This window comes from Populus nigra, chromosome 5 (genome assembly GCF_951802175.1).
Source record: "Populus nigra chromosome 5, ddPopNigr1.1, whole genome shotgun sequence".
NCBI lineage: Eukaryota > Viridiplantae > Streptophyta > Magnoliopsida > Malpighiales > Salicaceae > Populus > Populus nigra.
The window spans coordinates 1,190,780-1,203,229 of NC_084856.1; the positions used below are offsets into that span (position 1 = coordinate 1,190,780).

General features: G+C 27.4%; 1 protein-coding gene across 1 annotated transcript; it reads right to left on the bottom strand.

Moving 5' to 3' along the window:
- Positions 1-1,180: 1,180 nt before the first annotated feature.
- On the bottom strand, positions 1,181-1,952 carry LOC133693908 (uncharacterized). Its single transcript, XM_062115286.1, has one exon. The coding sequence runs from the start codon at positions 1,795-1,797 to the stop codon at positions 1,489-1,491; it is 309 nt and encodes a 102-aa protein (XP_061971270.1). The 5' UTR covers positions 1,798-1,952; the 3' UTR covers positions 1,181-1,488.
- Between the last annotated feature and the right edge of the window lie 10,498 nt (positions 1,953-12,450).

A 12,450-nucleotide genomic window follows, 5' to 3' on the forward strand; every position in this document is an offset into this window, starting at 1 on the left:
TTTTTGAAATGGGTTAAACACTGTTATTTTTACTATCGACTATCAAGGGGTCCTTAGGATTTTCTTGAGCTATACGGCCCGGTGTACTGAGCTTCTCCAGTGGGCCCATATTTCGGACTGGTTATTTTTACTATCAAGGGTCCGCATTTGATTGAAATTCGTGCTGTGCTTATTGATCTTCAATGATATCCTTTTCAAATTCTTTAGATGATAACAGCAGGATTTGAAGTTCCAACCCAGATCGTCACCTGTTTTTTTTTGGAAAAATTTGCTTCTTTTTTAGAATTAGGAAAATACTTTTTTTTTTAGTGTGCTAGTAAAAAACAAGTGTTATTAAATATGATTTAACCTAGTAAGTTAATCTGCCGACTTGTCAACCTGAAAACTAATGTGAGTTAGGTTTTATATCAAACTAGGTTGGAGTTGATCTAATCAGCCTGATAATTTAATCCATGACATGCTCAACCTGGTAAGAATATATAAATGAGATTTGATTTGATTTCTTTTAAAATTAAAAAATATTATTTTAGATATAATCGGATTAATGCAGTTCGACATATATAATACCCATAATAAAAAGAAGTGGATAAACTAGAAGTTAATGGAAAACGTTTTTTCGGCTACCAATTAATAGGGCTAATGAAAGACGTTGCATGGTATTGAAAGCAGAATAGAGATGTTAATAAATGCCATTAAAACTAAGATATAATTCAATGTGAAAAATTAAAAACCACAATAAATGTATAATGATAATAGTCTATTAACGTGGTGTTAGTTTTGGTAGTTAATTTTATTTTTTAAAAAGCGTTTTTTAATTAAAAATTATTAAATTAATATTTTTCAGTGTTTTTTTTTAATTTTAAATTGAAAAATGTGAAAAAAAAACTTAAAAAATCATTATACTTTTAAAAAAACACCATGTGACACACACCAGCTACAATAGCCATTCGAGTCTTGGAAAGAAAGCAAAACTTCGCCAAAATTGAGATGCAAAGAAACCCAACCAAGCCACTGGCCCTGGAAATTCACTCGGAACTTTTTTTTTCAGCTGAACAGTTCCCTTGTTTTTGCTGCTGCCAGTATCAAGAATAGACCTCCAAGCCAGGCTTTTCAGCAAATGCAACGGCTCAAAAATAAGTTGACGTGGCAAAGCTTGAAACAGTTACAAGAAAACAAAATGTATGACTTATGAGACATTTTTATTTATACTCAAAAATAAAATACTCGTCACTCTTTTAACTTATCTATGCACATTATTGTATCTCCTCCCTCTCTGGCAAACAAACAAACACCTCGTGAGTCACTCTTTCATGGAAAAAGGCTCATACTCCACGGCAAGAACCACCAAAAACCAAGAAAGAGACTCTACCTGGCATTTTTAATCCCTTTTCTTTATTCTCATTCTTCTTTTCGTACTTTTGTTATGGCGCTGTCTCTCAAAATCTGTCTTTTTTTTTACAGAAAACCCGTATTGCTTGATATTAATTGCTAATGCTGAGGAAGTCTAAACCGGACCTGAGAAGCCGGGGACCGGACAGCCACGCCGTGCCAGCAAATACCACCTTTGCACATCTCATGAACATTGACATGATCCCGTGAAATCGCATACGTGGCCTTACGAGAAATATCCCAAGCCAGCGTCCCAGTCAATACCAAACCCACGACGATAGTAGACAGAATCAGCACGAATCCACCACTGAAGCTCCTTCCACAGACCAGCCCATAAACCTTAATTCCAGCTATCACCGCCACGTAGATCGTCGTTAAATTCCCTATCACCGCATCGGATAGCGCCATGACAGAAGTACAATACAATTGTTTTTCTTGTGAGTCTATAAAGCAGGGGAGGGGGGTAGAGGCGAGGAGTTGAGCTTATCTTGTGGCTGTTGGAAGGTAAAGTGGAAGGTATCAGTTTCTTGACGTGCGTCCTCTAAAAGTAGCCAAAGAGATCGTACCACGTCCATTTCTTTGCTTTGAGATAGAGAAACCTTTAACGCGTCGCAAGATATTTTAGTATTTTTAATAAATTAAATATTTTTTATTATTCTTTTGATAACGACGTCGTGGTGGATGTGGGGATAGCCATGACAGAGACGTTCTGTCTAATTGGTAATGGACCGAGTGAATACGAGCGATGGCCAGTTCCAAGGAGTTGGATTGTTGTTTAAGAAGAGAGTACAGGGAATTTTTTTAATGCACCGGTCATGTGAATAATTTGTTATGGTCGTGTTTATTTTCGATGGTTTTTAAAGTATTTTTAAAAATATATTAAAATAAAAAATTTTATATTTTTTTATATTAACACATTAAAAAATTAAAAAATATTTATTTAAATTAAAAATTAAAAATTTAGAAAATTATGGTACAACCGCACTCCAGTGACTTAATATCTTATAAAAAATAACTTATTTGAATAATTATTCAATAAAAAAAATTTGATTGAAGAATGATTTATACAATGTATATATATATATATCATAATTTGTTCGGATAATTATTCGGTTAAAATTTTGATAGGATATAAAAAATTGAGTTGGTTGTTAGCTTGACTAGACATGTTTATCAAATCTAACTTAGTTGGTTAACTTATTGGTTTAAAGCATTGGCCATACTATTTTTTTCAATTGTCTTAAAAAATTGTTATGGTTTAACTCGGGTGACTCGATGGATCAATTCTCAACTTAGATAATCTAATTAAAACCTAGTTAATTTATTTTAAAAAATTATTTAAATCAATGTCATTCAATTTTCTTTAAAATATTATTCAATATGACTTCGTTTCATTGAGAAATAAATAAATCCATATTGATATGTCAACTTGCAAGTTAAACTATCTAGTTCACAATCTAACCCTTGAACCGGGTCATCTAACTGAATGATTAGGTGTTGCGTTAATTGATTTGATATATATATATTCAAGATTTTATTAATTTTTTGAATCTAGGTTACGGATGACAAGGTAAAAAATATATATTTATGAATTAATTTATGACACGGTAATTGATGTTTCAATCTTTTAATTCCAATGCATATTTAATCTCTATTCCACTCAAAGTTATGGATGGGGGGCTTAATGCTGATCATTGGCCAAGGTAATCCAAAGTTATCACTCAGAGAAAAAGAAGGAAAGAAATCAGTGAATGTATAGTGACCCAGCAACCTCCCAGTCTACCAGCTTTTAAATTTCGTTGCCTACCCGTACAAGAAAAATAATAATACGACTGACTCCACGAACAATAGACTCTCCTCTTGCATAGAGATGGAGGTGGACCCAAGAAACAGCGTCTAATACCTTGGTTGAGTTTCGTGGATTGCACCGGTTTTTTATAAAATTCTATTTTTTTTAATTGTTTTTGATATAGCAATATTAAAAATAATTTGTTTTAAAATTACTATGTTAATATATTTTTAAATAAAAAATACTTTAAAAAAAATTATCACCACACTTTCATACCCGCCCTCAATTTTAAAAGAAAAAATATCCAATAAACCAAAAAAATAATGAAACTAATTATTGTATTAAACTTAATTTTTTTGCTCTATTGATCTAAAACAGGAAATACAAATATAATATTTCAGCAAGAAACAATGCTAATAAATAAATATTATTTTAAATGATTTTTTCTAAGTTCTTGCAATAATTTTTTAAAAAATATATTAACCCACATCATTAATTAAATAATTAGCTTGTACATTGAATATTATTTTTCATTACAATGATTTCAATTTCCCAGGCAATCCATTGGTATTGGGTCGGACTTTTTCTAATTTGACACGAGTCAGAAATAAATATAGATAAACCCTGACTGTATTTTATTGGTCCATCTAGCCCTTTCCATCACCCAACAAGATATTTTTATTATCATTTTTATTTGTGATGCTTTTTTTTTTTTTTTGGATGGATGGATTTTATCCATCATCAATGATTTTTATGATCTTACTATTCAACAACTCGGATATGTTATTTTTTATGTTTTATTTTTTTTAGAATGTGATTTTTTGTAGTTAACGATTTATTTCAAAAGTATCTAGTGAGTACTAGAAAAAGTAGAAAAAAAATATTTGTTACCGGACATTTCCCTTTATCATCTCAACACAATATTTCATAATTTTTTTGGATAAGGAATATGAATTATAAATTTTTTTTTAAAATAAAATAGTTTGAACACAACCACTATTAAAATAATAATTATTTACAAAACTGATGGTTAAAAACATGACTGTATTTAAAAATAGTATTTTCCAGATATTTTTTTAATATATCTATTTATATATATATATATATATATATGTATATAAAACACTAGCCGGACCACAGGAGAAGTATCATCATTGCATAGCTTGGTGTCCAAGCAATTCTTTCGACGAATTTAAGAGAATTATTTCTTCCTGACAGTGACATTGGCCCTACATCTTCATTGACGGGATGCGTGGTTTTGGCTCATATGGAAAGAAGTTTTGGCCGATGCCTCCACGGGATCTTTTTACTGGCAATCCCTTGCCGTTGGGTGAATGTTGAATTAATTACAGAGAGTCTACCTTAACAAATGTAGTTCTGTCTCGTATAGCTGTCAAGAAGGCTATAGAGGTTGGTTTGTTTGGCTGTTTAGTAGGGTGATTAGGCGGTGTTTGGCATTGATGTTGAATTTATTTTTCATCAAAATATTTTTTTAAAAAAGTATATTTATTTTTAATATTTTTTTATTATTTTAATATATTGATATAAAAATAAAATTTAAAAAATAAGAATCATTATCTTAATACATTTACAAATAAAAAATACTTTAAAAAAAATATCTATTACATTCTTAAACACCATTTTAAATATTGTTTCATTCAAACCATAATTTTAAAATTGTTTGAGTAATTAGCACACGATAACTCTACTTTGAAACTCTAGTCGCAAAAAAACTATAATTTATAAATTTTCTTAGATTTATTTTTATAAACGACTACAACAAAAACTATAACGTAACAAAACACTTACTAAAGCTCTGTTTATTTGCTAGAAAATAGTTTTTTTAAAAAAATAAATTGCAGGAAAGTAAATTCCAGAAAAGTGAGTTGTTTTTCAATGTTTGATAGTATAATGAAAAATAAGTTATAAAATATTTTTCAGTGTTTGGTTATGTCATGAAAAATGAGCTGAAAAATAACTTATTAATGTTTTATTTTTTTTAAGTTTATTAAAATAACGAGGAACAAATTTTATAAATTAAAAAGTTGAATGAGAATGAAATTAAAAAATATATATATTTTTATAAATTCTCTCAAATAAAATAAATAATAATCAAACCAATAGAGATCAAATATAACAAATAAAAAATTGAAAGATGAATAAATTTAAATAATAATAATTATCATTTCATAAATTATTTCAAATAAAATAAGTAACAATAAAAAAAATAAGGACCAAAATTGATAGATAAAAAATTTCAATTAAAAAATAACAAGGAAAAAACAAATAACAATTATAAAAACAAGGACCAAAGTGAGTATAAAAATTAAATTCTAAGGGATGAAATTGAAAAAAAAATTCAAAACAAAATATATATAGTAATCAAAAATTTAAGAATCAAATTTGATATAATCAACAGATAAAATGATATTTTTAATTTTTTCACAACTTCCAAAAAGTATTTTCCGTTCAAAATAAAAAAAAAACACTTTCCTGAAAATCAAGTTAAAATTTTTCTTGATTAAAAAATATTTTTTATTAGCCAACTTTTATAATATCAAATAAACATAATAAAATTTAAAAAATAATTTTTTAAAAAACCACTTTTCAACAAACAACACCTTTCTTGATATTTTCTATCTCTCAACTATTCAATGCATTTATTGCCAGACTTGACTTGGAATGAGTGGGTCAATTATATACCCATTCGTGTTGGGTTATATATTAAATTATATTAGAAGTTAATTTAATTAAATTCAGCTAATCCAATTAATTTATTATATACCAGTCAAGATTTATACGTGTCATGATTTGATTTTTTCTTAAGATACAAAATAACATTGTTTTACTTGTAAGGAAAATATTAAAACTATATAGTTTATATAATTTCAGATTGATAAAAATGACCTGAGTTGATCTACTCAACACAAGAACCGTGCCTCGTTTTGGCTATGGACGGACCATGCTAAAATTTATGACCATGATTAAAAAAATCTCGGTTCGTTTCACTTGTTGTCCTAGAAGTCCATGGAGGCATACAAATATGATATCCGCATACTTGTATCTCGTCCGAATCATTTAATTGAGGTTATTAAACAGTCTAAAAAACCACTCGATGTCTCCTGCTTATTTTATTTTAGGAATCAAGTTTATTACTTGGAAAAAAAGACATAAAAATACACCACTTCCAGTTCTCCTTGTTTGGCTAAAAAGACGGTCCACATACAAGAATAGCTGGAACCACACCTGCCATAACACATTCCATGTTTACTTCTGGTTAAATGACTAGATCGGATGACGTGCGATTATTGTTTTTAACTTGAAAAATAATAATTTTAAAAACAACTATGTCTTGTGTCTTAAAACAAATGAGATAACTATTTAGATGGTGGCTCATTAATAAAAGATTGGGACTAAGAGATTTGCTTCATTTATGATCTCATGTTCGAGCTCTGTAGTTTTTTTTTGGATTCGAGGAAACCCCACCCCCCGAAAAGTGCACTTTGTGGGCCCAGGTGAGTAAGTAAAACCCCAGTTGTCCCAGACTCTTACAAGAGATGCACGCCCTGACTCGAACTCGAGACCTGTTGTGCAGATTTCAAGCCCTTTGCCACCACGCTACGCCCATTGGGGACTCGAGCCCTGTAGTTGCTCATATGATGGCCGCTGGAGGCTTACATGGTCGTTAACTTCAGGGCCCGTGGGATTAGTCGATGTGCGCGTAAGCTGACCCGGATATCCACGTTAAACTAAAAAAAATGAGATAAATTTGATAACTAAATTAAATTTTAATTAATTTGATAATAAAATAAAAAATAAGACCACAATAATAACAAAAATAAATTAAAAAATAACATTGTTCCAAACAAAACCGCACTAACACTTGAAATCCATGATTTGGATATGAGATATGTCCAGATTACATTGTATATATCGTGCGTTTTTTATCATGAGGTCGAGATGACTGGATAAAAAAAATCGACGATAAATAAAACAAAACTATATAAAAAAATTAAGAGACAAGTATAAATTAAAATATATGTCTTGCAATTCAACCTTCTCTCATATAAAAAACTATGTAATTGAGTGTTAATTAGAACTTGAAATAGCATAGTTGAGTGTTAATTAGAACTTGAAATAGCTAAACTGTGTAAAATAAAAGTTGAAGAATTAAATTAAAAATTGTTTTTTTTAAATCACTACTCAAATACATAGTAATTTGTGAGATCAGTGTGTTCTGTGCTAAGTAAAAGCATTCTTCTAGTTTAATTAGATGAACGCCACGTGTTACTGTGCAACTGGATATAAGATTTTAACTGGATGTTCTAGGCGTAAATTGCGTCTAATAGGAGACAGGGTTGATTTCAATTGAAGAGGTTTCGTTACACTGACTTGCAAAGTGATGAAACAGTGCTTGATTTTTTGGTCCTGTGGAGAGGTATGCCGCCTCCTGGGTGTCGCCGCTGGTATTCCGATGCATGAAAATATGGATGCATGACTTTATTGCCATTTGTACCTCCAACACCGCAAGGCCCGTCCCGTCCCACAACAGGATGAATGATTGGAGGTTGCACATTTTGCGTAGAAAAAAAGTCATTTGCGTGTTTCATGGTTGGGTCTGGACTTTAGAATACATGAAAGCATCTATTCTCAAAAAATTAAAATTTTAAGTGTCTGTTTAGTATTAAGATTGATTTTTTTATATTTTGTTATTTTAGTGTATTATTATAAAAAATAAATTTTAAATAATAATAAAATATTATTTTAATATATTTTTAAACAAAAAATACATTAAAAATAATATATATCATACTCTTAAACACCCTCAAAATTCTTTCCGTCGTTTACTCAGGCATAGTTGTAAAAATTCAACCGTTCTTATAGTTCGATTAAAAAACTTGAGATCCATATCCCAATCCGAGTAGAGTTGCTATGTGAGATTTTTATCCAATTGAATTATGAATGATACGGGGATATGACCAAACTTGTTCTGATCAACTATAAGCATAAAAAAATCTCCTTTAAATATTTAATAATTTGATGTATTTATTAAACCGAATTCTACCACTGGAAAATGAAGAAGTTTGTGTTTTTCTATTTATAGACCGTGATTATAGCTATTTAGATATTCGAGGTTTTAAATTTAATTTGTATTTTGTGTATTTGAATTATATTTGTCTATTAAAAATTTTAAATTATTATTTGTATTTTAGAATAATTAAAATTATATTAAAATTAAGGTTAGAAGTTAAACATGTTTAGATTCAACAAACTAAATTCTTTTTAATATAATATATCATTCATCTGCCAGATTAAGGGATTAGCCACACCCTTTTCCAGGCATATGCCAAAATCAGATATAACAATCATGCATTTAAGAGACAAGAATGAGATGACAGGTACTGGCCCCGGCATACACTCCACGTCGAAGACTTGGGAAATTTGGAAGTTGAAGTGCTGGACCAAGACTTGGTTCTTGGAACTGGATTCCACCGTATTTACGTAAGAGTTTGGGAAGTGGGACCACATGTTTTTTAAAATATTTTTTTATATGTATTAAAATATTTTTTTTAAAAAAATTATTTTTAATATCATAATATTAAAATAACTTAAAAATATAAAAAATAATTCTAAATAAAAAAATTAAAATTTTTAAATACAAAAACAAATAAACCTACTCAAAATAATAAAAAAAATAAAAAAACTCTGATAATTTCATGTGCTGGTGAAGATTTAAATGTTTGGGTGAGATGATTAAAGTTAATATTATGTATTGTGATAATAATTATATTTTAAAGTGTTTTTGTAAATATATTAAAATATTATATATTTTATTTTTTTTAAATTTAATTTTAAACATTAACATATATAAAAATAAATTTTTTTTAACAAATATACAAATAGCCGTAAAGCCAAACAATTTCCAAGTCTAGTTATAAGATTTCACTTGATCTTAAACTTAATGATTTGTTGATTCTAGACTAACTCGTGACTCTATAGGATTTAATTTGAAGGGTCAACGAAGAAATTTGTTTTCTCATGGTTATGAAGTTTTAGATTTTAAAAAATAAATAAATTAACTTGATTGATCTGACATGACCTGTGATTTAAATTTTAAATCAAGTACACTTCTAAATTAAATTTTATAACTACGAAATAAAAAAGGAAGACACGACCTCTCAGGTCCCAGCCTTATTTTAATATATACGAGATAAAGGCAAAACATTACTAACGGTACGTGTGATGCAATGAAAAAAAAAGGGAATAGAATTAATTATTACATTGTATTACTGTATTTAATTACAAACATCCTTAGTAGTATGAAGAAAGTTTTTATAAAGTTTCACCTCGGTATTTATCGTTTTCAAAATATTTATTATTTATTTCAGTCCTTTTATTTTATATCCACTTACAAATTGGTCCTTGTTTGTATTTTTTTATGCTTGTATTTTTTAAAAATTATAATTTAATCATTTTGTTAAAACTTTTTGCAATTAGGTATTACAACAAATCACGCAATGACTTTTTACATAACTTTTTTTTTACATGATCTATTATATCTACCCAAGTACACAATAACTGCTATTTTTTTTTTCACTTAGCTCTAGCTATTGAATTTAAAACAAACGATGGGATTAATAATTTTTCTGTCCTGCAAGAAATCAAATCCCTTGCTTTAATTTTTCGGGACTTTTAAACTTGTTTTCCATTTTCAATTGACGTCGAGGTATTTACTTATTTATTCGTTTTTATTTGAAAAAGAGGCCTGGGCCTAATAACCCAAGACTGTGAGTAGCCTGGGCTGAGCAGTGTTGAACTTTCGGGTCATCGAGATTTTTGTCGAAAGCTCGTCGTATGATATACCCAACTTTTGCATTGTCCAGCGTTGTTAGCTCTCCGGACTTGATTGGTTATGGTTTCATTTGGGAGGGTAAAATTAATAATATAATCCATGCAGTTGTAAATTAACAATAATAACAATAATCAGTGGATTAGAAGAGATAGATGTTTATACGAAGAAGAGAGAAAGAATAATTTATTTAGATTTTAGTATTTTGTATTATTAAAATGTTAATGTCGATTCACATAATGCTATAATAAATAAATGCGATCAAACTTGGCCGGTAAAAGAAGAGGGGAATTTACTGTCACCGCAGTCACGGAACAGTGATTACTGGATTGGTTTTTTTTTTATAAAAAAATAGTATTATTTAACAATAAATTTATTATTTTGTGGTTTTTTTCTAATAATTTTTAGTGAGGTTATATTGGCTTCATGACTTTAATTATTGATTTGACGAGTAAATTCAACTTATTCAAGTTTTATTTTTTTATTTTTTTATTTTTTTGTTTTATCATTTAACGTTGAGTCAATTGAAGAATTAGATTTCATAACTTATTTCAATTTACTTTACATGAGATTATTATCTTTTTTTATGATTGAGTAACGTGTTTGACCAGTTAATCCAGGTTGAATTAGATTATTTTTTGGGTTATTTTTTTAATTGATTTGTTTCGAATTTTTATTACTCAACATTGAATTTATTAAAAAACAAGTTTCATAATTTATTTGATTTATTTTTTATGAAGTTATGAACTAATATGTTAACTCGAATTCATGATATATATTGTCATCTTAATGTTTATAAAAAAAGTCCTCTCTTTAGTATTTATTTTAAATCAAGTTTTATTTTTAATGATTGTTTAAATTATTTTTAACTTGTTGGGATAATTAAATTATATTAAATTAATTTTGATACAATGTTTTTTATAATAAAATATTAATAATACTTAATTTTTTTTTATATTGCATCGCATTGTAGCGTAAGACAATGACGTAGTTTAAAATTTAAAATTAGAGGGTATAGGAAAATAGCAATGATTACGCCGTCCCACTCAAGTTCAGAAGGGAAAGAGAAATCGAATTCATGGTGTTAAGGTTACTTATGGCTTGGTTTGTTAGGTGGAAATTATTTTTTAAAAAATTAATTTTTTTATTAGAAACCGGTTAATGAAAAATATATTTTAGTAACAAAAATTTAGCTTGATTTTTTAAAAAATATTTTTTTTATTTTAGATGGAAAAACTTTATAAAAACTATAAAAAATTTAGAAATATTATATTATTTGCTGAATATAATAAATTTTTTCTTTAAACTTTTAATTGCTATATATTATGTTTTATTTTTTTTAATTTCACTTTTTAGAATTTGATTTAATTTGATTTTTATTTTAACTTTGGTCCTTATTTTTATGATTGTTATTTTTTTATGTTTTATTATTTTTTTAATTGAAATTTTTTATTTATCAAACTTGATTCTCGTTCTTTTGATTGTTACTTGTTTTATTTAAAATAATTTATAAAATTTTAATTATTATTATTCTAATTCTATCATCTTTCAATTTTTTTATTTGTTAGATTTGATATTTATTATTTTGATTACTATTTATTTTCTTTAAGATAATTTATAAAATATTTTTTTTTAATTTTATTTTGATTCAACTTTTTAATTTGTAAGATTTGTTCCTTGTTATTTTAATAAACTTTTAAAAAATATTAATAAATTATTTTTCAACTTATTTTTTATGACATAATCAAATACTGAATAATATTTTACAGCTTATTTTTCATTACATTACATAATATATTAAAAATAATTCACTTTTCATGAATTTTTTTAAAAAATAAATTTTCATACAAAAATAACTTTTCAGTGAATAAAAGTCAGCCTAAGAGTCAATAACATATTATTCACGTAATGATCGCTGCTGGCTTCTAATTATGCTTCAATGTTTTGTTGAAGTGGTCCACCGTACCGTGTTTGTTAAGAAACTGGGAAGTAGAAGCGTATTTGCTTAGAAGAGAATAACAGCATAATGTATTTTCGTGTTTTAAAAATATTTTTTTAAAATTAAAATTTTATATATATATATATATTTATATATTTTTAAATTATTTTAATTTATAATATTAAAAATAATTTTTTAAAAATAAAAAATATTATTTTAATATATTTCTAAATAAAAATCAATTATTATCACGTGAATTTTGAAAACAACCCAGCAAGGCAGAATTGCATATTACATTTACAGAAAATATAACACTCAACTCAAAATCTACATGGAACAAAACGTGTAGGTAAGTACACGTGGATGAATCAGATTTTTTCTTAATAATGTTTTAATAAAAAGAAAATTAAGTGTTTTTCATGACCTGAATCTAAGCCAGGTTTTAAATGGATGAATAATTGAATTCACTAATGAGATTAGATA

Coding starts and splice junctions, on each gene's coding strand:
- LOC133693908 (XM_062115286.1), bottom strand. CDS start 1,797: ATGGCGCTATCCGATGCGGTGATAGGGAATTTAACGACGATCTACGTG.